Source organism: Papaver somniferum, chromosome 1, assembly GCF_003573695.1.
Source record: "Papaver somniferum cultivar HN1 chromosome 1, ASM357369v1, whole genome shotgun sequence".
Taxonomy (NCBI): Eukaryota; Viridiplantae; Streptophyta; class Magnoliopsida; order Ranunculales; family Papaveraceae; genus Papaver; species Papaver somniferum.
In genome coordinates, this window is record NC_039358.1 from 83,755,544 (window position 1) to 83,782,251 (window position 26,708).

Below are 26,708 nucleotides of genomic sequence, written 5' to 3' on the forward strand. Positions count from 1 at the left end.
CATTATCTAAAGCTCTATTGGCAGTCTTTACATAGAATAATTCATTTTTAGGAGGTTGCCATCTCAGAGTATCCCCACCCTATCCTGGTATTCTAATTCTGCAAATATCATCTGCAGCTGAACTGTGAAACAAAGCATTCAAGATATCTATATTCCAACGTTTCCAATCTTCATCAACAATCTTCATCTAAATGGATACAAGTCTAGATGCAGGGGAATGACTCCAACCTGGAATTCAAATATCTCCCCAAAACGAGATTTTACTCCCATCACCAATCTCCCAATAATAGTGATGTCTCACATGTCCCAGACCTCTACATATTCCTTTCCAAGCCCATGATCTTTGGTTCTCATCAGCATAATGTAACGGGTTATGGCCTGGGAAATATTTATCTCTCACGACAGGGGCCCAAACACTATCCGGTTCAGTTATGAGTTAATAAAATGAATAAATAAATAAACGGTCCGCGAGTTATAACCCCAAAGGTTTCACTATCCATATACAAAAACTCCAACAAAACAAATTGTTCACAAAAACCCCATTTAATATAAACTGTCTATATTACTCTTCTACTTTAAATCACCCCAACAAAAACAAAAATCAACCGCACTTTAATTCTTATTATATTATCACCCACAACAAGAAATAAACAACCACCAATAAGCACCGCCGCCACCGATAACCACCGCCACCACTTCCGACCACCGCCACCACCTCCGACCACCGCCACCGACCACCGCCGCCACCTCCGCCGCCGCCACTGACCACCACCGCCGCCGACCGCCGCCGCACGCCACCACTGACCACCACCGCCCACGACCACCGCCGCCACCACCGACCACTCGCCGCCACCACCGACCACCGCCGCCGCACCGACCACCACCTCCGCCACCGACCACCACGCTCCCGCTCCGCCGCCGCCGCCGCCACCGATACTGCGCAATTGCACCACCACTGCCAGCCACCCTACCATCCAGCACCACCATTGTCGACCACCACCGCCACCACCTCCGACCACCACCACCACCGATACTACGTAATTGCACCACCAATACCAGCCACCCTACCATCCAGCACCACCACTGTCGACCACCGCCGACCAAAACCAGCACCACGACCGCCCACCACCACCTCCCAAAAATACGATGAAACCATTTTGGTTTCATCATAAATAGATGAAACCGATTTTGGTTTCATCATAAATACGATGAAACCGATTTTGGTTTCATCTTGGTTTCGTGAGAAATCACCGGCAAGAAATTTTTTAAGAGGTATTATACATCTTCATGGATAGAAATACATTGTTGAAATACGATGAAACCGATTTTGGTTTCATCATAAATAAGATGAAACCATAATTGGTTTCTGCGCTTCAACACAATACCACCAGTTATGTCTCAAGACCCATTACTCAGCTTCACCTGGTATATCTTTCCATCTAGGTTTACAGGAAATTCCTCATTGTATTGCAGCACTTCATTGCACCTGCAACTACAAATTCACTTCAAATCCCATACCCACTGCATTACTGCCTTCCATTTCAGTTCAAGCTCATACCTGAACACCACAAATGCTCCATCTCAGGCTCAGTTTGATCTTCAACTGGACCTGCAATATCATATTAATTCAACCAGAGCAACACCAGTTCCTCCATGGATTCTGATTATCACCAGCTGCAGTTCATAATCACCACCAACATAGGCATCTCAGTTCTTCTCTACACTCTCAACCTGCAACTGTACTTAAAAACCATTCTCAAGCATCAGCTCAAACCATTCTTCATAGAGAACCAACTCAAAGCCAACACCAGTACCACCTTCTCTATAATATTAACTTCAGCTGCAACCGGAGCTTACTAGCAGCATCAAATGAAACTCGTCACAAGACCCTGTCACTGCAATAACCATATCAAACCCATCACTGCAATAACCATATCAACAATACCAGCAACTACACTTGCACACTGCCAATCTGAAAGCAGCGCAGCAGCAACATCTCCTAGCTGACTCTACTCAGCTCCACAATCCAATTCACCACCTGCAATTGCTTCCCATTTCAACTGTAAGAAAAATTATAAGAGATATTATACATGTTCATTGATAGATGGAACCAATTTTGGTTTCATCATAAATGATGAAACCAAATTGGTTCATCATAAATAAGATGAAACCATAATTGGTTTCGTCATAATTCAACTGCACATGTACATGAACCTGCATGTTATTGATTCATTGACCTCCACATGTACATGAACCTGCATTTCATACTTTTATGACATAAATAAGCAATTTCTTATTACTTAGCACATGGTTAATGAACAAGCTGTAGACAAGTTCGAAGTCTCTGATATGAGTTTTGTGACTATCAACACAAATCAAACATCCATTGTTGATTACATCGCATTTTACTAGCTACGAACGTAGGTCAACATATACAGAGTTGATAACCAAACAAGAACAAAGATATCAGGACACCTAGGAGAGTATAATCGGGCGAAAGTCATGCATATTGTGACAAATGAAATTCTTAAGCATGAGATTTATTTAATTTCAAGGTTGGATAGGCTACAAACACTAAACAATTAAGATGCAAGCACTTCCTGACACTGGCAGCATGTAGATTAAAGAAAAAATTGAACAAGGAGAATTGAGTTACCCGTGGCATATTCAACTAGTTGAATAAGCTCAGTGTCCCTAACTTGGACGATAACATATGAAGTAGTGGACACAGCTGTGATGTTACCAAAATCATTGACTGCAGCTTCTTTACAGATGCTTTTTGTCTTGTCCAATTTAGCTTCTCCAATTCCCCTATATTCCAAAGATTGCAATGTTGATAACTTCTTCTCATGCTCAATATTTTCCCCTTCAAGAGCCTAAAAATCAAGCAACATATAACACATATAAGCAATCATTAAGACTAAGACTAATGCTCCACGTTACATTGAAACTCAACAAGACACCTAATGGCTTCACAAGCAAATTAAAATCTGAATTATCAAAGGTCAAATTTCCAATTTATAATGAATTCAATGTTCAATATCCTAGTCTAGTGGTTCTCAATTTTGTGTCACAAACAAGCAGTACAATTCTGCATACCTTAACTTCATGGTGTAGCTTCTTCTCCCATGCCAAGAGTTGCTCCAATGTGGAAAAGTGACTCTTAGGACCTTGTTCCACAAGCGCGCCGGTATCCAATTGATACTAAATATCCAAAAGAGGTTTTGATATCTAGCTTGAACTCAAATTTGTCAAAAGACAGTTTCTGGTCAGTCAAAATGTGAAACCCCAATCAATCCTAAACCCAAATAAACTTAATTTTCATTCAAAAACAAAACTACAAACTTTTCATTTAGATGGGCACGACTAATTTCAAGCAGATTAGAGACAGGCTCACCAGCAACAACAGCTTTCTCAAGATAGTATTTGATACAAGCAACAATTTGAGCAAGATCTTTATGTCTTACCACCAATTTCATATTTGCTATCTCACCACCACCTCCGTCGCCACTGCCGCCATGATTATGAACAGACTTATTACCCAGTTCCATATGCATCCTAATCCATCACCTGCAGTTCAGTTTAGCTTACAGTCACCACTGCCATCAACAAATCCATCTCAGTCATAACCTAAGAAGAAAACAAACAATCAAATCTATTAAAACCCAACACCACAAAACCCATTTCATTTCAACATCTCTTCTTGTCGATCGACAACTCAATCCACCGCAGAATCATCTCAACCAATCACTACCACCATCAAACAACAACCAAAAGACTCATCCTAGTTTTGTAAAATTAGCATTTCCATTTCAATTTCACATTTGGTTCCTTGATTATAATGTTATCTACCATTTCAAATAAATGCTTCCACCTTAAAATTTTCATTCTCCTCTGTATCCACATCTAATCCTTGGATTAAATGTAACCAACCAAATTTGATTCAGAAAAATTTCAGTACAGATCCATGTACAGATCCATGTACACATTCAATAATATACAGATCCTTGTCAAACTTCAAATGAAAAATTAGTTCAAAAATCATAAAGTCTTCGACCAAAAAAAGATCATCAAATTAGATTCCTCACAGACTAATTCCACCAACAAATTTGAAAAAAATTTAACAAAAAATTACAAGAAATTTGTGATTTCTTACCGCTATCGCCGATGAGACAAATTAGGTTATCAAATTTGACATCACCACTCCGTCATCTCTTCCTTGAAAATCGATCTCAATCATCAATTCGTCACCAACCCATCCCTGTTCTTCTTGTTCTTCAATTGAAGTTACAATCGCAACCCTAATTTCAACAATTTATTCATCTAATCTTACAGAAATATCAAAACATCACCAGATCCACCTGTGTTTTCTTCTGAATTTGAAAATGAAACTATGGTTAGGGTTTTAATTAAGGTTGGGGTGGTGGTGGTAATGGTGTCGATGGTTAAGGAATTGAAGGAGGCGGAGGAGGGTGGTGGTAACGTCTCTCGAATTCTTCACCTCTTGAATCAGCGTTGTTCTTCTCGTGCAGTTCCATTGTTGCTGCTGGTGATGATGATGGTGGGAGAAGGAGACGGAAGAAAGAAGAAATCAGAGAAGAAGAAGAAAAGGTCGAAGGGTATGTTTGGCTTTTTTAAAAGTAACAAAAACTAAATTTACACATTATTATTTGGCTTGGGGTTTTTGTCCCAATTTTATTTGAAACGGTTTTTATTTGGTAGAAATAATATGACCGGTTTTTTCTTATCACTAGTTTGTTCACCTAGGGGTTTTGTCACTAGTTTTGATAAATAAATAACGATCAACGGATTAATATCCGTTAATTGTTCGACTTGGACCCAAACGCAAAGCTAGTCATTTTTAAACCCTGAACACAAAATATGTCAAATGGGAGCTAAACTAAAGACAACAAAAGCCTAATATGTTAACTGCATGATTCATGATTCCTTCAAAGATTAATCAGAGATAAAGAATCTTAGCAGCACCAGAGCCTTTGAAAAAAAAAATGACACATCTCGTCCAAACTATTTCAGTAATTAACAGTACGGTACAGTTTATTCTTTGTCGAAAAACTTGATATCTTGGATGCTCATGTAACTCCCATTTGGTTTGTGTTTCTTTGGGACTAGTACTTGTCAAAAGCAAAACAATTCCAAAGATGTTGATGATTATAGTCGAAGTGGCGTACTTGTACGAAAGTGATTTGTTCCATGGAAACACAAAAGTGATCTCCTCAGTCATTCTTCCACTTACCACTGTGGTGTGGACAACAAAATTTGGTATAGAAGGAAGGAAGAATAGTAATGGGATATATGCTGCGTTTCTTAAGGTATATGATCAGCTACACTTGCTTGATTTTGGGCGATGAGGGACTAAAATCACTTACTTCTGAACTGCATGAAAATCAAAAATGAAAAAACGCCGTTGCCGGGGATCGAACCCGGGTGACAGGCGGGAATACTTACCACTATACTACAACGACTTGGGTTGTTAGTCCAATCCTGATCTCACTACATAATCTTATGAGAGTTTTCCCGGGATCACGTTGACAAGTCAATAAACCACTTTGTCTCCCTACGGAATTGCAACTTACAAGTCCACGCCCACCAAGCTTGGCAACGGCATGGCATAGATCATGTCTCATGCCTGCATGTTCATTAAAATACTAGGTTTCACTGAACTTCTGGATTACAATCATCAAATAGTTGCACAAAATCTTGGGGTACAATCAATAGAAACGAAGGATACTGAACCACTAACTACAACCAGAACAAAAGACATTAAACCAGACTGCTTCCCGCAGTAGGAGCCTGATACAAAACACTACCATATACATAGACTCACAAATATAAGTGATTTACACTGAAGTCGCATGTTCCACCCAGATATATTTTGATAAACACGGCGAAAATCAACTAGCAATTTTCGTTCAGTTCATCTTAAAAAAACCAAATAATAAAGTGCGTTCAACCAAAGTCAGCATACTGTAATTGGGTATTACTCTCAAGCTAACTCAAACATTTCCAGAATGGATTCTTTTTAACCATCCTGTCATCAATTTCTGTGATCCATCTAACACAAGATGGCCTGACCAAATTCATATTGATTCCACTCAGACTATGGGAAAATGCCATTTGAAATACTACATACTAGGCAAGAGTAGAGTAATAATAGTGTCAATTGAAAAGAACTATTCATGGGTGACATTAAGAGTCAAAAATTATCAAATAAAACACCATACAATTAAATTTCTTCTCAGAGAGGTCAGTGTTGCCTTGTGTGAGGCTTCTCCTTCTCAATCCCAATCGTCAACTTCGCCTTACTTATGTGGAAGAGTTTTATTGCCTGGTGGGAATTTCATATCCGCCCAGAATTGCGTGTGCTAGCTCAATTGCTGGGAATTCTTTCCTCCAACTCCCACTCACCTATTTAAATCTTTAATCTTTATGGTACTATTGGTCTTTTTTGTTATCAGCACTGGTAGGGTAAGTAACCAAAGAGCGTATATGGATTAGCGACGAAGCTAGCAGTAGATATTACTTGTCTGTGTAATACGAGCTCGTTGCTGATCCGTATAGCCCTTTGCTTACTATGAGGCTTCAATTGTTTCTTCTGTTTCATCAAGAAGAAGCTTTTATCAAAATTTGTTACCTAAGTTCTCAAGTACAAGTGATATAATAAACACCGTTGATAAATTACACCAAAAATTGTAAGTAGCACTTAGCAGTTACAAACACATACAACTTAATGGCATACAATGAATGAAATTGCCCATTAAAAAGAAAAGGAATCTAGTTGGTAAATTTCTACTAATAACGTTTCTGTGGTGTTTGGCCATGGCATAGCTCAACCCTGAAGGGTCTGTTATTCAGCTGTTTCATCAAAATGTAAGAATTTTCCACTAATAAACTCTAACAGTGAAAACTATTCCTCAAACTGAAGAACAAAATTTATCTATGGAAACACTAAGTTTAGTAGTGATGAACGAATTCTCTGATAGGTATTATCTCTCAAGCTAACTTTTTTTCTTCTTGGCAAAACGAATTTTATTAGACAAAAAGGAACTACAAACAGCCAAAACAAGCCCCAAGGCAACGAACCAGAAAGGTCCCATTGCAACTTAGGCAAATCTAAAGTAAGAAATGTCAGGAGATTCTAATCTATGCAAAAAAGCTAGGCCTCGAACCAAATTCCTCTCCGCAAAACAAACTTCCTTGCTAGCCAAAATCAGATGCAAAGTTAATTTCCCTATAACTATGCCTAAAAATAATCTGAATTAGAGATTGAGAGGTAGCTAATTCAAATACTCCCAGAAAGGTATCTTTACAACCATCTTGGAGTCACCAATTTCTGTGATTCGTCTAACACAAAATGTTTTGCAGGGAACACAAAGTGCCCTGACCAACTTCATATTGATTCGACTCAGATTTCTAGTTATCACCATGTGCATACTCATTTAAGCAACAAAATGCCATTCAAAATACTACATAATACGCATGAGTCGAACAGATGCTGAAACATTGTTATAATATCTGATCTTTATATATAAAATACCATATTTAGAACACAGGCCTCCTGACATATGTAACAAACTGTAAATAACCAGTGACACATTAGGGACTATGACTCTACTCTTCTTACCCGACATTAATGTATCTGCAAAATGCAAGGTTTATCAAAACCTCCGCCAAACAACACTTGGGATACAGTTCTACATTTGAAGCAGGACACTTATCATTTTTGCTCAAAAGATACAAACTTCACTCTTGTCATCTTAGACTGACTACTAGTAACATTTACATTATATGAAGAGCAAGCACTTAAAACAATGTACCTGAAGGCAGTCAAATTTTGCAACACCAGTACGCAAGGTGTTCATCCTTGCGATTGTTACTCACAAGCCCCCCACACTGTAAACAGATAAAGCTGCTTCCATCAGAAAATGCATCCAACATAATTTGCTTTCTGCCACTTTTTGCAAGTATGGAGTCCCCATTAGCATCTGGTGTAATAATCAGAGCTCTTTGCCCAGTGTAAGACGCTGGTGATGCAGCTCCCAACGGATTTGCTTCAGCAATTACACACTCAGCAAACAATGAAGCCAGTTGATCTGCGGCAGAATTTGCTTGCAACTTGTTTCTGTACAACTCACGAGCACGATGCAATGTATTGAATACAGCTTGATCACCTCCTTCTGACTTCACTGCTGTAACCACCTAATTCAATGAAGCAATCTTTAAATACCAACAATCGAAATCCTAAAACAAGACAAACCCTAAAACAACTTTTAATCAAAATCTACACTCATAAAAAAAAATAAAAAAAAATCATGAGTTAATAACCAAAAATTACCGCTTGAAGAGCAAGAGAAGCTCTGCCTTCAGAAATAAGCTGTCGAGCCATTGATAGTAAGGTTCTACTATCTTGAATGTTGTTCTGATTGGTCATTTTTGTTGTGTTTGATGAATTCTCCATTTCCATTGCCGTGTCCATCTCCATATCACAAGATGATGTTTCCATGTTGTGTAAATCAAGATTCTCGAACCCTAGAAAATTTGTTTTTCAGTCACTTCTTTTTCTTCTTTGGTGTATCTGTTTTTGTTTTGTGTCTGCATTTCCTTGAGTTGTTATTATTACCTGCAACCCTAGATTTTTCTAGGACATTCCTTGGAGAAGTGATGGATGGAGACCCGAATTGGCAAACCTGGATTTTAAGAGCCCATGGACGTGAGATATGTCTTGTTTGATCCAAGTTCAACCCACTAATTTTTAAATTTTTTTCTTCCAAAAGTAACCACCAGTGGAGATTGAATAAATGTACCCACTTTATTTTGAATAAAGTATCTTCATTTTTTTTTTTTTTTGAAGCAATAAAGTTTCTTGATGGTTTTTGTGAAGGGTCGATGATTCCATTGAAGGGGCTGAACCATGATAATAATGTCTACCAAATTGATTATGGGGTGTCCTAATGTCATGTTAAAGGTTTAGATTATCCTTCCATTTTCAAAAGGACTAAATTACCTTCATATCTATTCAAACCTAATCATTAAAAAAACGAAATCAAAATCAGTGTTCTTTAAGTTACGGTTGGTTATTCTTCCATTACCAACCGTAAACTTGATTTCTGAAGGTGTTACAGTTGGTTACTGAAGAACTACCGACCGTAAATCCTATAATATATTTGGAATATCCAGTTGCGGTTCATTTTTGTAACCGTAAAATTATTTACGGTTGGTTTCGATTTTAACAGTACCAACCGTAAAAATTCCTGAGTAAAAATAAGTTAAGTTTTTGAGTTTGATTACGGTTGGCTTTGACTTGAATGTTACCAGCTGTAAGTAGCTACGGTTGGATACTAGCCATCGGAAAACGAACCGTAACCTATTTACGGTTCGTCTCGTAAGAGAACAATCCAACCGTAACTAGTTTATGATTGGGTTTCCCAATTTTAACTAGTTACGGTTGGATGTTCATCAGATACTAACCGTAAATGGCATCTACGGTTGGCTTTTATGGTTAATTCCAACCGTAAATGGCATCTACGGTTGGCGTTTACGGTTGGCTTTTATGTCTTTTATGGTTGGTTGGTTCCTTTGGTTAATTTCAACCGTAAATTGCCCTGAAATTGACATTGGAGCTAATTAATAGATCAACCATAACAGGATCTCCATCATGGGTTATCTGTAAAATATGGTTTCTCTACCATTTGCCACTGAAATCATTCATTTTGTTTGAGAAATTCAAAATCTAGGTTTTCAAAATAAATTTATAAAAAAAAAATCTCTCTATTCTATCTCTCCACCAAACCTAACCCTTAATCTAATTTAATTTTTCATTAAGTATAAAAAAAAAAGTTCATTCAATCAACATCACTGACTCCATCTATCACTGCCATACCACCTTCTCAGATTCGTCTTCTCCTTCACATCAAACCAACACCAACTTTATCTCTGGAGAATGTCACGGTGATGTAGATGAGAACTCTTTCGATACTTTATTCAAACAGCTATTGGGTGTAAATTTGTGTTGGTGTAAGTGAGTTTGATGTGTTCTTCTGACCCAAACACATCTCCTTCCCTGCATTCGTAATCATACATAAACTCGTCAGGAATCGAGACAACCACTTCCCGCATCTCCACTTCATGTGTTCACGGCATCAACACCACCACCTCTTCTATCTAACATGACCTGATTGGTGTCTGCAAGCATTCCCCATCAGAATCATGAAGAATAGGATCAGCTGCTCAGAACACTCCTTGGTTTGATACGAAATGAAATTTCGTCTTCCTTGACATAGAACATGATATAATGTTCTTAAAGCGTACCACAGTGAAACGTGGTGTGACAGTTGCCACGTCGCCCACTATTCTCTTAGCTCTTTAATGGGTTCGACGCCCTTGGCAAAATGAAGCAACTCTTGGGCCTGAGATGGCTCAAGTTGGTATTAACAAAGACATGCTGCCCATGTTAAATTCTTTCTCCCAACTGCAGTGTTTTGTGTTGCAAGTGCCTCCATTTAGCTATTATTTTTCCGAATGATTGAATTTACTTGTACTTTCTACAAAAGCACTATAATAGTGTTACTAGCCAAACTATCGAGTTAGGGTTAAGATAAATATGGGTATAAAATGTAGCATTTAGGTGCTTATCAATAGAGTGATTGGAGTACCATCATTGTTGCTTCTGTTAGCATTGTTCGAGTTAGGGTTAAGATTTATGACTCAGCTTGACCTAAGATCGACCATCTTTGACGAATTGGGATTGCAACTGAGAGATTTATCTCCCACTATGGTCGCCAATCTGTTGACGGGTGAAAACGATTTGCTGGTTTTTGAGGAAAGTGGAGGGTTGTGCAACATGAGGATCCTCAATTGAGAAAATTGCTTAAACCTTTAATATATGCACTGCACGGGAGTGCTTTGAGTTCGAGAGATCAATCTGTAAGACTCCGTCCTAAACCAAGATAATGGTCGTTCCAGAGTCAACTCGGTCACAAAGAGGAATGAGGGTCGATATGTAGGAGGGAAGCTGAGAAGTGTGTGAGATCAATCATGATTGAAGGATTGTGGATGTGTTGGGGACTTCTGCAAATTTTGTGAACTGTTGAGTTCAGATAAGATAAGTTCTGATAGATTGAGTTATGTTTTTCAATCATGGATTGATGAACTTATTTATATTGCAAAAATAGTAAACACATTGATCCATGTGACGGTTCAGAGGAGTGAAAAAGTGGGAAATCGTGGTTAAACCAGTTCCATGTGCGTGGGAGAATTGGTTGATTGTCCATCCACTATTTTGCTAAACCCTTCAATTGCTCGCACAACTTACTCACATTTCTCATCGTGGATGTGCACACTAGCTGTAGGCCGCCATACCAAAACCCTAGTGAATATCCCCCCATGTGACATGATTGATGTCTCAAGAATGTGGAGTCTGCAAGGCAGATGTGTATTTAGTTGGTCAGCTGTTGACTTGGCTAGACCATGAGTCTTAGCCTTGATGAGTCGAGCATAATAGATGAATGTGGTGTGCTCTGAGACTCACATGAATTGAGCATAAGGTGTCTGCTGGGACATGATAATGCACAGAAGTCGAGTCTGATGAATTGTGGTGTTTCATTTTACCAGTTGAGGCAATATATAATGATGTTCTGATAATTTGGATCGACGAGCGTCCGATGAGATTGCTCAATTATGGACTTATTCTAATATGTCGAGTATTTAATAATTAAGCCGATATACAAAGACATCAATTCGGATGATTTCATACTATTGAGTAACTTGGTTAAATATTGCTACTACTATTCAGAATTTATTTTTTTTACAAACCATTCATACATAAAAGAGACAACATAGAAGAACCTTCTTACCCAAGAGAGAATACAGAAGTTTACAACAAACTTTGAAGTCTGAATGGAAACTCAAATGTGGAACACTGCATATGATTTGCAAATTTTAAAACACTTTGGGTTAAAGTGCAGAAATATTAGACATCTAAAATTCAAGAAATCTTCTTCAAACTGCCACAGAGAAATCCATGTGATGTTGGATATGGTTTTATTGCCAGATATAACAATGGAGAATGTGTGATAGCTAGAGGATTGGGAATAACAAATTATTATGCTGAAGTTCTGGCTATAATGTGTGCATGAGAATATATGCCATAAACAGAGGATTCACTTACCTGATTTTCAGATCAAACTCAAACTCTTCTATCGAGGCTTTTAAATCTCTTAAAGTCCCATGGTTTGCTGCAACTAGATGGCACAAAATTTGTAGAAGTGTTGATGGGTTGAGTTTTTGTCACAGTTATAGGGAAGTCAACTTCTCAGCTGATACACTGGCCAAGAAAAGATCAAGCCTAGCAAAGAGGGAGCATCTTATATACAATTCCAGACCATTTTTCTTAGTACAATAGGAAAATGAGAACCAGGTTTATTATAGATTTAGTTAGCACATAAAAAAGATGTAGTTTCGTTTCTTTTATTTGGTTTATGATCATTTATGATATCCTCTTTTGTAAGTTGGAATTCTTTTTGTTATCAATGAAATTTTATTATCGAGCAAAAAAAAAAAAAAACCTTCTTACGCATAAGCTTCTTATTTTCTACAATTTATTAAGACTATTTCTAGGAATTGCCAGGGGGCTAGGAAGCCAAAATAAGCCAGAAACTTACATTCGTTTAAATGACTTGTTAAATGTGGAAAACCTTAACATAATTATCATATCAGAAACTAATCAACAAACACAAATGTGGAATTCTTTTTAAAGAAAATAAATCTCCAGAATTATTTGATCGTTCCCCCTAGAGGTATATGAGAACTTATCCTAGTCTGGAAATAAAATGTAGACCTGAAAATCCTAAATTACAATCATAACCAAACAAATGCTAAAATATTTGACCATACTATCAATTCGCATTGAACCATCTCATATTTCTATGGGAACCCATATAGACATCGTAAGTACGATTCTTGAAAAATGATTAGAGATATAGCCCATAATATTAATGAGTCATGGATAGTTATTGCTGATTGCAACATAGTTCTTCATGAATATGAAAAATAAAGTAGATTCTTATTTAATCAAGCTGAAATAGACACCTTCCCGGATATGATTAACAACTTAGGTTTACACGATATGGGATTCACACGATATCATTTCAACTGGAATAACAAAAGAAGGGATCATGATTTTTCCGCGCAACGTCTATACAGAACACTAGCTAATAATGAGTAGTTAAACATCTTTCCTTGCTGCAACTTAACTCATCTTCCCCCTTTACTTTCTGATCATGTCCCTGTTAGTCCAAATAACCATACTCAACGGAAGGACGGTGCTAAACCTTTCAAGTTGTTTGGTCCCTAACAGACCATCCCAACGCAAACACATAATAGAAAACTCATAGAACATTAATATTTCAGAATCTCCAGCTTTCTGTTTTACTAAGAGATTAGTTGATGTTAAGTATACTCGAAGTATACGGAAACACCAATACCAACATTAAAAACACAAAGATGGAACTTGATGAAGCCAGCAGAAACCTTGCATCTCACATCAGAGCTAGAGAAACCATTAAACTCACTAGGATGCTAGCTGAATCGTATAGAGTAAATGAGGATTTATGGGAGATAAAAAGTAAATAACAACATATAGTTCTATGAGACAGAAATACTCGATACTTTCATGATAATACCAAACGAAGATACAAGAGTAATAAAATAGGCTCTATTAAGGATGCTAGTGACAGATGGGTTGGTACGGAGACAAAAATATCTAACTCCCTAACCCAATATTTCAAACACATAGCAATTATTTTCCAACCAATAATTTATGAAAACTTAATAAAACTTATACCAATATGCATTACTGATGTAGAAAACAAATTCCTAGAAACTATACAATGAAATCAAAAATACCATGTTTGCTATGAACAAAAGCCCAGGCCCTGATAGTTTTCCACCAAACTTCCTTCAAAAAAACTGAAAAAATATAAGTGGGGACTTTCTAAACATGATACAAACTTTTTTTAGGACTGGCTACATGCTAAAAGATAGTATGAATTATAGCGTTATATCTCTTATACCTAAGACTTTGAACCCCACTACTACTGTTGTTGAATTTCGACCCATTGCCCCCCGCAACACTTCTTATAAGGTGATATCCAAGATAATAACTAATAAGATGAAACCATTATTGAGAAAAATAGTCACTCCATACCAATCTGCCTTCAATCCAGGAAGGCAAATATATGAAAATATTGTAGTAGCACATGAGATAATTCATAACATGAGAAAGAAAGACTTATGGGAATCGAAGTAGACATATCTTAAGCTTTTGATAGAGTAGAATTGATATTTTTTCTTAAAATAATGAAACAAATGGGCTTCTCGGAAAATTGGTGTAACACCATACACCAATGTATATCTAACACCAACATAGCTATCATGTTGAATGGTTATCCTTGTGGATTCTTTAAACCTACTATAAGACTTAGACAAAGGATACCTTGTCCCCTATGTATGTAAACTATATCTTGTACCATCATTCATTCCAAAAATATTATCACGATAAAAAACTATAAGATAACCAAACATACCCCCTATGTGGCACATCTGCTTTTTGCAGATGGTTGTCTTCTCTTTTGTGAAGCTAATACCCATACGCGCCACAATTTGATACTCATGTTCAATGACTTAGGTAAATCCTCGGGTCAATTAAGAAATTTTATCAAATTAGGTGTCTTTTTTAGTAAAAAATTGGATCCTGTCATTAAGAAAGAAATCCAATATATTCTTCAAATTAAAGCCATTCCTCTTGATGATAAATATCTATGTTCACCACTTTTCACCAACAGGTCCAAAGTTCAAATTTTTGAACCAATAGTTAAAAGCATGAAAAACAGACTCGTAAGATGACAGAAGAAAAACCTAAGCATGACTATAATAACATCTTTGATAAAAAAACGGTAACTTCAACCATGAGTATACCAAATGAACCGTTTTAGACTTTCAAAAAAAGTTTATAAAGAAATAAACATAGGACATTGTGACTTTTGGTGGTGAAAAGATGTAAGTCTATAGATCAAGTTGGTCACTAAACTAGGTTGGAGACTGGAAGAGAAACCAAACAATTTATGTACGTACCTCAATCTTAAAAGATAATACTGCCCAAACAAAGATATAGTGTACTTAGATACCTGAAAAAGCGGGGGTACAACAACCACACCCAACAATTCAATTAGCAATCTGTATAGACAAACACCAATATACTTTCTAGAAAATCAACTAGACAGTTACACTCAATCTAGATAAAAGTATATCAAAGAGTTTATATATCAATCTCTCGATTTGATCTTTACTCAAGCAAATATAAATCTGCGAGTCTTTATCAAAGAGAGATAACTTGGATGGTACCAAAGACCAATATCCAAGTGTCGATCATTTTAAATCAACAACCAAAAGGTCGAATATTCTAATTGATTGAACAACGCACAACCTGTGATATTTCAATTATATAACAAAATATAATGCGGAAAAGAAATAACACAGACACCAGAATTTTGTTAACGAGGAAACCGCAAATGCAGAAAAACCCGGGACCTAGTCTAGATTGAACACACACTGTATTAAGCCGCTACAGACACTAGCCTACTCCAAATTAACTTCGGCCTGGACTGTAGTTGAGCCCCAATCAATCTCACACTGATCCAAGGTACGGTTATGCTCCTACGCCTCCGATCCCAGCAGGATTCTACGTACTTGATTCCCTTAGCTGATCTCACCCACAACTAAGAGTTGCTACGACCCAAAGTCGAAGACTTTAATAAACAAATCTGTATCACACAGAAAAGTCTACGGTAATAGATAAATCCGTCTCCCACGAATATAACTACGAGTTTTGTTCTGTATTTTGATAAATCAAGGTGAACAGGAACCAATCAATAAACCGGTCTTATATTCCCGAAGAACAGCCTAGTATTTGTAGCGCCCCTTTTCCTAAATCAGTACTTAGGATTCCAAAATCAAAACTATCTCATCTGAGAATAAAACTTCCAAGTCAAAACAAGGATACAAACTAGGCTATTCATAATATACATAACCATCTAATTTACAAGTGTGTTGTTCTGGTGATACACAATATATACATACAGAAAGTAGAGCCTTACTTACAATCAAAAAAACTCAAGAAAATACACCTTCAGAAAGATATTAGACTGCACAGTACTACTGAGATCCGCAATGATCTCTCAAGGACATAAGTTAAGACAACTAATAGACCCAAACGTTAAATTCTCCTTCGCCCAAATCGACACCACTTATATCACAGTTACCTTCCACTAAAAGAGATGGAAAGAGTGAGCTCAACAGCTCAGTGGATACTTACACTTCTCAAATGGAATCAATAAAGTTGATATTCAAAACAATGCAAATTTACCAAATGTTGAAAGCACATTTAACTCACTGAAAATAGACAGCATATACTTCAAACATTACAAGAAGGCAAAAGCACACAAAACAATCATGTATACGGACCTACTCCTTACTCAAATAATGTATAATATGGTTATGCAATTCCGAAATCGCAAATCCACGCCTAATCGTACGTATGGATGTCGAAAATTCTGAACTCGCAAACTGCCGACCAATATATGCATAAAAGCTAGGTATAACAGAAGGAGCACAATCCTAAATACCATAGAAGGAAATTCGTATTTCCCATAACACTCATAAGGCAAGCAAGTACATTTCAGGTCCTTTCCAAGTAACAAAAAGGTTAAAAGAATCAACAAAATTGTAAAGAATCTAAAGTCTAACAATGCATGAGTTTGATTAAACACATAAACATAGTTTTGTAAAAGGCACTAATGGTTACAAAAGAGCAATATAAATTCCCACCTCAACTCCAGCTACTCAAACCTCAATCTTCGTAATCCGCCTACAGAATCCAGGGACACCTTGATCGAACATAAGTTAAGTTAGAAAAGTAGAACAACCTCACTGAACTTGACTCACATGACAAAAACATAACTGACCTAGCCATACAGAAAACCCTTGTAAACAGCACGAGGGTCTAAGTTTCGGAAAGCATAAAACACTCATCTTTGATCCATAATAAACACTCAAAATCTCTTCAGAAAGATAACAATCTCCTATATAATTTTCGTTAAAAGTCATGAACTAAAACGATCTCTAACATATCTATAAACGTTCATGAAGTTGCCTACTCACCACAGCCACAAGGATAATCCAGATTTCATAAAAAACACTAAAATCATCATAACTTAATCAATTCAACTCCAATTCAAGCAAAATAAGTCTCTGTAGAATAGTAGTTAATAGTTCAAGTCGTAAGTTGCCAAAATTGTTGAGAAAAAGAACTGTCAGGAGTGGCAGACAATTGCTATACAAGTTGATATACTTCAAAATGTAAAGTTCTATCAGCAATATCGATTTTCATGCTGGAGTTCTTGTTCCAAAAGATGAGCTAATTCTTATCAGTAGAATCTTAGGCTAGTTTAAGAGGAATTATTGTCAAGATCACTGAAATAGAGTTGACCAAGAATGTTAAACAGCAAATACCGAACTAGGCGTAACTTGCATTACGTAAGTCAGGGAAGAACACTTAATCATCACAATAGATTCGTCTTTCAAAGTACTGAATTTCATGAGAAGAACCCTAATTCAGTTCAATCCCTGGAGTACCCTAGAATCAGGCCGAAGTCATAGGACAAAATATGAACTTTCTGATATGATGTGGTTTGTTTCAATTCACATACTTTTCTTGTGAAATCTGACATTTATAGTGATTCAAGGCCAAAAAATACCTAGTTCTAGGTTCCAGCAGAGTTCTGTCCCTAACATGAATCCACAGACCGAGATTAAGAAGCAAAGTAATACAAAAATATTTTCAAAAGAAAACCCTATGATTCTGGCGTTACACAGATTCTTAAAATTCACTAATCTCTTCTATTTCGAATTCCTATCATGCTTCAATAACAGGCATAGTTGAGACCAAAACCTAATGAAACCCTAAGTTCTTCATGCTCGATTAGACAACAAGATTTATAACAGTAGGGTTATTGGTTCACTGGAGATAAAATAAAGTATGATCAATTTATCGTTGCAGGAAGAATTAAGGTTGAAATCATACCTTCAATCAAAACTCAAGAACAAAGGAAACCCCTTTCATTTACTTCAAAATCTCCACGGAAATAACAGATTAGAACATGAAACTCATCACCTTCAAACACTCAAGATGAATCATAATTGGGTAAGAATTTTTCTAGACCTTTAGTTGAATTTCTTTTTACTATAAGCTCTCGTCGATTCCCGTCTGTGTTCTCTTACAGTGTCCAAATACTAAACTCTCAAACAGATAAGCCTTAAGAGTTTCACCAAAATTCATTTCCAAACATACCCCCAACGAAATACAAATAAACACTGTGTCAAGAAGAGAGTTCGCCACGTATCCATTAACTAGTGTTGACTAAGCTAAGGAAATTCAGAAAAACAGAAGTTCTAACACGTCACTAAGCTAGATATGCACAATCAAATACAAGCACACCAGAACAGACCTTTAACATCCTAAAAAAAGCATACTATTACCAAACAAAGCATATCCAACCGCATGGTTGGTCTCTGGAATTAAAATAACAGCATCACGATTGACACTAATCAAGCCTAAATAATTAATAAAAGAAGGACAAATCACATGATCGCTACAATCACCCCACCTAACAGAACTTTTCGTCCTCGAAAAGAGCTTCACATACCTCAAGCGAATAATTCTGGATATTGAAATCGCATATCAGATTCTTTTTCCCAAGTAGACTCTTCTATATTGTGATGAATCCAACGCACTTTCACCAATGAAATGATTTTGTTTCTCAAAACCTTCTCCTGATGGTCCAGAATCTCTATCGGCCCTTCCTTATATGAACCATTATCCTCTAATGGCAGATATTTCCAATCCAAAACATGAGAGGAATCGGACTCGTACCCCATGTTCGCTGGTAATGCAAGTCTTTATGCTACTTCGCCAATCTTCTCAACAATCTGAAATGGACCAATAAACCTTGGTGTGAGTTTTCCTTTTAAACCAAATCTAGTAACACCCTTCTTTGGAGATACTCGTAACAGTACAAATTTCCCAACTTCAAATTGTAGTGGACGTTGTCTATGGTCTGCACAACTTTTCTGTCTACTCTGAGCTGCCCGAAGATGTTCTTTAATGATTCTAATATTCTCTGTGGTCTCCGCAATTATTGTTGGCCCAGTCAATAAACTGTCTCCAACCTCTGTCCAACAAATTGGTGATCTACACGGTCGCCCATAGAATGCCTCAAACGGTGCCATACCAATACCGGCCTGATAACTATTGTTGCATGCAAACTCAGCTAACGGCAAATGACCCTTCCAGCTACCTTGAAACTCCAATACGCATGCCCTGAGCATATCCTCAAGTATTCTAATGACCAGTTCCGACTGCCCATCTGACTGTGGATGAAAAGCTGAACTGAGAGTAACATTAGTACCAAATGCTTTATGAAGACTCTTCCACAAATCAGATGTAAATTGAGCACCTCTGTCTGATATGATGGATAGCGGAACACCGTGCAAACGAACAATCTCGGAAACATATGTCTGTGCTAGCTTGTCTACTGAGTAAGTAGTCTTGACCGGTACAAAATGAGCCGTCTTCGTTAATCTGTCCACCACAACCCATAAGAATCCATTCCATCACTAGTTCTAGGAAACCCAGTAACAAAATCCATCGTAACATGTTCCCACTTCCATTCTGGAATAGCTAAGGGTTGAAGAAGACCCCCTGGTAACTTGTTTTCAGCTTTTACTTGTTGACAGGTCAAACATTTCTTCACAAACTCAGCGATAGACTTCTTCATTCCGGGCCACCAAAAATTTCTTTGTAGGTTTCTGTACATTTTAGTGCCACCTGGGTGAATAGTGTAATGAGATCGATGCGCTTCATTCAAAATTTCACTCCTCAGTTCTAACCCTGTCTTCTTAGGCACCCATAAACGATCCCTGGAAAGAAGAGTCTCATCAGAATGCAGCTTCCAATCCGTGTTGTCTTTGTCATTAGCCATGTCTAGGTATCTAACAAAGTCTTGGCTCTCAACTTGAGCCGTGGATATCCTTGAATCAAAGTAGGCTGCACAGACATTTGAGCTAAGAACCCTTCGCGAATACTATCATTTTCTGATTCTTGGAATGTATAATCCGCAACTTCCTCCAACAACAACCATTCCTTAATCATCAGTTGTGCTAGAATCCCCTCTTTCTTACGACTAAGAGCGTCAACCACCACATTTGCCTTACCCGGATGATACAATAAAGTATATTCATAGTCTTTCATGTACTCTGTCCAGCGTCTTTGCCTCATGTTCAACTCCTTCTGAGAAAACAGGTAGTGTAAACTCTTATGATCTGAATATAAGTTGAATTTTCCCCCATAATTAGTATCTCCATATCTTCAAAGCAAACACAACCGCTGCCAACTCTAAATCGTGCGTTGGGTAATTCTTTTCATGGACCTTTAATTTCCTGGAAGCATAAGCGATAACCTTTCTGTTCTGCATTAACACACACCCAAGCCCGATAGTAGAAGCATCTGTGTACACATCGTAAACTACCCCTGGAGTTGGTACTGTTAATACTGGCGATGAAGTTAAACGATTCTTCAGTTCTTGAAATGCAGATTCACACTCGGTTGACCATTCGAATCTAACCCCTTTATGTGTTAATCGACTCAACGGTGATGCAATCTTGGAGAATCCCTGCACAAACCGACGATAATAACCTGCCAACCCCAAGAAACTTCGGACTTCTGAAACTGTCCTTGGTTGCTTCAATTCAAAACACTATCAACCTTTGAAGGATCTATTGCAATCCCCCCCCCCCCCCCCCCCCCCCCCCCCCCTACCACGTGACCAAGAAACTTAACTTCATTCAACCAAAACTCACATTTACTGAACTTCGCATAAAGCTGCTTTTAACGCAAAGTTTGAAGAACATTCCGTAAGTGTAATTCATGATCTTCACGAGTCTTTGAATAAATCAGAATATCATCTATGAATACAATCACACATACATTCAAATATGGCCAGAGTATCCTATGCATCAAATCCATGAAAGCAGCTGGTGCGCTAGACAACCCAAAAGGCATGACAAGATATTCATAGTGCCCTAACGCTGTCCTAAATGTTGTTTTTGGAATATCACCTTCCTTGATTCTCATCTGATGATACACTGTTCTAAGGTCAATCTTAGTAAAAAAATTGGCATCTTTCAACTAATCAAACAAATTATCTATCCTTGGAAGTGGATACTTATTCTTAATGGTGACTTTATTCAACTCTCTATAATCAACACATAGCCTAAATGTATTATCTTTCTTTTTCACAAACAAAACAGGAGCACCCCATGGAGAAAAACTAGGTTGAATAAATCCTAAGCTCAATAACTCTTCTATCTGTGCCTTTAACTCATTCTTTTCATAAGGAGCCATACAATAAGGATTTTTCGAGATTGGAGATGTTCCAGGCAGTAGATCAATACTAAAATCTATAACTTTTTTTTGTGGTAACCCAGGCAAAACATCCGGAAACACATCTTTAAATTCACGTACTACAGGTATTGACTCTAATGTCACCGTATCCTCAGTGACACAAGCAAGCAAACCAAACCCATTTTCACCACTAGCCTTTTTCAGTTTCTGAAACAAACTCTGTGGCTTTATGGAACCCTCAAACACAAACGGAGATTTACCAGGCAAAAGAAATGTAATTACTTTTGTAAAACAATCCACACTAGCATGATATTTAGCTAACCAATCCATACCTAGTATGACATCAAAACCACACATTTCTAACACTATCAAGTCTGCAGTTAATTCCTGATCATTAACCATCATCAAACAATTCTTGCAAACCCGAAAAGGAAAAGTTTTTCTCCCTAATGGCGTAGCTAAAGCTAAAGTATTATTATTACATAACATGTCTAACCCCAATTCAGTTGCTATGCTTAGGTTAATAAATGATTGAGTAGAACCAGTGTCAATCAGCACATGCACTAAGTGATTGAATAATAACATCTTACTTTCAACCACCTGATCGGTCGCCGAGTCAACCCCTTCCACCAATGTATACAATACTTGACTCTCTTCTGATTCTTCTTGATTAGTAGTCATTACTGGCTCCATTGCATAAATTTCTCCTTGTTGAGTTAACCCTGTTGGTGGGTTCTTTTGGTAATCCCTCTTAAAATGACCACATTCACCGCCATGACACTGAAAGGAATTCGTACCAGAACTTGTTGGTGCGTCCGGACGTACTTGCTGGAAACGTATCCATCTCCCTTGAGGTCTAACTGAAGGTGGACGTGTTGCAGGTGGTGCTGATGTTGATCCTGTTGTCCATGGTCTTACTGGTGGTCTTCCAAAAGTCTGATTAGGAGCAGAAAACATTGGCCGTTTAGCTGGACCTTGTCTTGCTGAAAATTGTTACGGCCTTTCTCTAACTCGTGTTGCAAGTTGATCTTCCATCTCTTTTTCATAATCTAGAGATCGATTCAAAGCATCCTCATAAGTCCTGATTCGTAAACATGAAAGTTGTTTCCGCATCTCGGGATCCAATCCTCTAATAAATTTCTTCGCTTTAGCCTCATCAGTGGCTATTAACTCTTCTCCATAACGCGACAACCTTATAAATTTATCATTATAAGCGCTAACAGACATACCCCCTTCGTTAAAAACATAAACTTACGAAATTTTCTATCTCTTGCCGCATCAGGTACATACTTGTCCGTGAACAAATCTTTGAACCTATTCCAGGTCATTACTTCCCCATCCGCTTTCATTACTGCCTTTCTCCAATCTCGTGCTGGTCCTCGAAATCTGTAGGTAGCCAACTTGACCCACATATGTCTATCATCGGTTACATGTTCTAAAACATGTTCTGCATGTTGCAACCATTCTTCCGCCTTCCCGGGATTTGGTGGGCTGCCATTGAATTCCTCTAGAGCGAGCTTTACATACTGTGGAAGTAACTGTCCTAGTTGATTTTGATTCCGTGCTGGCGTAATCAGATCCCCTTGGTTCGAAGTCTGACCTGCACTCCCTGAGTTGTGTCGTGGATGCAAAATCCCAAGCCTTTCTTCCAATAACAGTTGATGTTGCCTCATCTCTGCCATAGACTTCATTAATATATCCAGATTACTACTCTCAATATGCTGACCATTTCCGCCCTCCAAACTCTGATTTTCATTATTATCTGCCATTCTCTGCCGCCGCAACAAGAATATAAATCTTAATATCTAAACTTTACAAGACATATTATAAGCACACTACTCACAAACCACAACAAATATCAATTACCACATTTAGTAAGAATTTTATTCTTGATGTCTTTTAATTCTAGCTTTTACGAAGCGCCCATATAAGATCTACTAATGGGCTCTGATACCAACTTTGTAGCGCCCCTTTTCCTAAATCAGTACTTGGGATTCCAAAATCAAAACTATCTCAACTGAGAATAAAACTTCCAAGTCAAAACAAGGATACAAACTAGGGTATTCATAATATACATAACCATCTAATATATAAGTGTGTTGTTCTGGTGATATACAATATATACATACAGAAAGTAGAGCCTTACTTACAATCAAAAAAACTCAAGAAAATACACCTTCAGAAAGATATTAGACTGCACAGTACTACTGAGACCCGCAATGATCTCTCAAGGACATAAGTTAAGACAACTAATCGACCCAAACGTTAAATTCTCCTTCGCCCAAATCGACACCACTTACATCACAGTTACCTGCCACTAAAAGAGATTGAAAGAGTGAGCCCAACAGCTCAATGGATATTTACACTTCTCAAATGGAATCATTAAAGTTGAATTTCAAAACAATGCAAATTTACCAAATGTTGAAAGCACATTTAACTCACTGAAAATAGACAACATATACTTCAAACATTACAAGAAGGCAAAAGCACACAAAACAATCATGTATACGGACCTACTCCTTCCTCAAACAATGTATAATATGGTTATGCAATTCCGAACTCGCAAATCCACACCTAATCGTACGTATGGATGTCGACAATTCCGAACTCGCAAACTGCCGACCAATATATGCATAAAAGCTAGGTATAACAGAAGGAGCAGTATCCTAAATACCATAGAAGGAAATTCTTATTTCCCATAACACTCAAAAGGCAAGCAAGTACATTTCAGGTCCTTTCCAAGTAACGAAAAGGTTAAAAGAATCAACAAAATTTTAAAGAATCAAAAGTCTAACAGTGCATGAGTTTGATTAAGCACATAAACATAGTTTTGTAAAAGGCATTAATGGTTACAAAAGAGCAATGTAAATTCCCACCTCAACTCCAGCTACTCAAACCTCAATCTTCGTAATCCGCGTACAGAATCCAGGGACACCTTGATCGAACAGAAGTTAAGTTAGAAAAGTAGAACAACCTCACTAAACTTGACTCACATGACAAAAACATAACTGACCTAGCCATACAGAAAACCCTTGTAAACAGCACGAGGGTCTAAGTTTCGGAAAGCATAAAACACTCATCTTTGATCCACAATAAACACCCAAAAGCTCTTCGGAAAGATAACAATCTCCTCTATAATTTTCGTTAAAACGTCATGAACTAAAACGATCTCTAACATATCTATAAACGTTCATGAAGTTTCCTACTCACCGCAGCCACAAGGATAATCCAGATTTCATAAAAAACACTAAAATCATCATAACTTAATCAACTCAACTCCAATTCAAGCAAAATAAGTCTCTGCAGAATAGTAGTTACTAGTTCAAGTCGTAAGTTGTCAAAATTCTTGAGAAAAAGAACTGTCAGGAGTGGCGGACAATTGCTATACACGTTGATATACTTCAAAATGTAAAGTTCTATCAGAAATATCGATTGTCATGCTGGATTTCTTGTTCCAAAAGATGAGCTAATTCTTATCAGTAGAATCTTAGGCTAGTTTAAGAGGAATAATTGTCAAGATCACTGAAATAGAGTTGGCCAAGAATGTTAAACAACAAATACCGAACTAGGCGTAACTTGCATTAAATAAGTCAGGGCAGAACACTTAATCATCACAATAGATTCGTCTTTCAAAGTACTGAATTTCATGAGAAGAACCCTAATTCAGTTCAATCCCTAGAGTACCCTAGAATCAGGCCGAAGTCATGGGACAAAATATGAACTTTCTGATATGATGTGGTTTGTTTCAATTCACATACTTTTCTTGTGAAATCTGACATTTACAGTGATTCAAGGCCAAAACATACCTAATTCTAGGTTCCAACATAGTTCTGTCCCTAACATGAATCCACAGACCGAGATTAAGAAGCAAAGTAACACAAAAATATTTTCAAAAGAAAACCCTATGATTCTGGCATTACACAGATTCTTAAAATTCACTAATCTCCTCTATTTCGAGTTCCTATCATGCTTTAATAACAGGCATAGTTGAGATCAAAACCTAATGAAACCCTAAGTTCTTCATGCTCGATTAGACAACAAGATTTATAACAGTAGGGTGATTGGTTCACTGGAGTTAAAATAAAGTATGATCAATTTATCGTTGCAGGAAGAATTAAGGTTGAAATCATACCTTCAATCAAAACTCAAGAACAAAGGAAACCCTTTTCATTTACTTCAAAATCTCCACGGAAATAGCATATTAGAACATGAAACTCATCACCTTCAAACACTCAAGATGAATCAGAATTGGGTACGAATTTTTCTAGACCTTTAGTTGAATTTCTTTTTACTAGAAGCTCCTGTCGATTCCCGTCTGTGTTCTCTTACAGTGTCCAAATACTAAACTCTCAAACGGATAAGCCTTAAGAATTTCACCAAAATTCATTTCCAAACATACCCCCAACGAAATACAAATGAACACTGTGTCAAGAAGAGAGATCGTCACGTATCCATTAACTAGTGTCGACTAAGCTAAGGAAATTCAGAAAAACAGAAGTTCTAACACGTCACTAAGCTAGATTTGCACAATCAAATACAAGCACACCAGAACAGACCTTTAACATCCTAAAAAAAACATATTATTACCAAACAAAGCATATCCAACCGCATGGTTGGTCTCTGGAATTAAAATAACAGCATCACGATTAACACTAATCAAGCCTAAATAATTAATAAAAGAAGGACAAATCACAGGATCGCTACAGTATTATTGATCACCTCACAATAATCTTAATCGATGCAGCGGAAAAAGATATCGTGGAATCACAAATGATGAGACGAAGTGTTTGTGATTACTTTTATATCTTGCCTATCGGAGATATAAAATCTCGAGCCAATTATTACACTCGTACTCGTAACGATAGAAGATGTAAGATCAGATTACACAACTACAAGAAAAGTAGTATCGGTCTGGCTTCACAATCCCAATGAAGTCTTTAAGTCGTTAACCTGGTTTAGAAGAAGAAACCAAAGGTTAAAGGAGAATCGACTCTAGCTATGCAACTAGTATCACACGTAAGGTGTGGGGATTAGGTTTCCCAGTTGTTAGAGTTCTCCCTTATATAGTTTTCAAATCAGGGTTTGCAATCAATGTTAGCTTGGTAACAAAGCATTCAATATTCACCGTTAGATGAAAACCTGATTAGATTCAAGCTAATATTTCTCAACCGTTGGA

At 37.4% G+C, this 26,708-nt stretch overlaps 1 protein-coding gene, 2 long non-coding RNA genes and 1 pseudogene across 4 annotated transcripts; all 4 read right to left on the minus strand.

The window, feature by feature from the left end:
* Positions 1-2,221: 2,221 nt before the first annotated feature.
* Positions 2,222-3,551, minus strand: LOC113346645 (annotated as a pseudogene).
* Positions 3,552-6,161: 2,610 nt separating this feature from the next.
* Positions 6,162-8,660, minus strand: LOC113292796. Its single transcript, XM_026541652.1, has 3 exons — positions 8,354-8,660; positions 7,836-8,217; positions 6,162-6,613 (listed from the first exon to the last, which is right to left on the minus strand). Exons 1-2 carry the CDS (start codon positions 8,519-8,521, stop codon positions 7,846-7,848), a joined length of 540 nt encoding a protein of 179 aa, XP_026397437.1. The 5' UTR covers positions 8,522-8,660; the 3' UTR covers positions 6,162-6,613; positions 7,836-7,845.
* A 6,486-nt stretch (positions 8,661-15,146) lies between these two features.
* Positions 15,147-18,423, minus strand: LOC113330788. The gene is made up of 3 exons (XR_003350503.1): positions 18,155-18,423; positions 16,900-16,958; positions 15,147-15,200 (listed from the first exon to the last, which is right to left on the minus strand). It is a non-coding gene; the product is annotated as an uncharacterized LOC113330788 (long non-coding RNA).
* A 3,484-nt stretch (positions 18,424-21,907) lies between these two features.
* On the minus strand, positions 21,908-26,123 carry LOC113292804. 2 transcript variants are annotated; one of them, XR_003331879.1, is made up of 3 exons: positions 25,665-26,123; positions 24,409-24,467; positions 21,908-23,843 (listed from the first exon to the last, which is right to left on the minus strand). It is a non-coding gene; the product is annotated as an uncharacterized LOC113292804 (long non-coding RNA). The 2 variants fall into 2 exon arrangements; XR_003331883.1 differs by having other exon boundaries at positions 21,908-23,849.
* Positions 26,124-26,708: the final 585 nt, after the last annotated feature.

Bases quoted from the DNA above. Each gene is read 5' to 3' on its own strand.
- LOC113292796 (XM_026541652.1), bottom strand. From the start codon at position 8,521: ATGGAAACATCATCTTGTGATATGGAGATGGACACGGCAATGGAAATG. The intron at 8,218-8,353 runs GTAATTTTTGGT...TCATTGAATTAG, and splicing joins CTTCTCTTGCTCTTCAAGCG to GTGGTTACAGCAGTGAAGTC.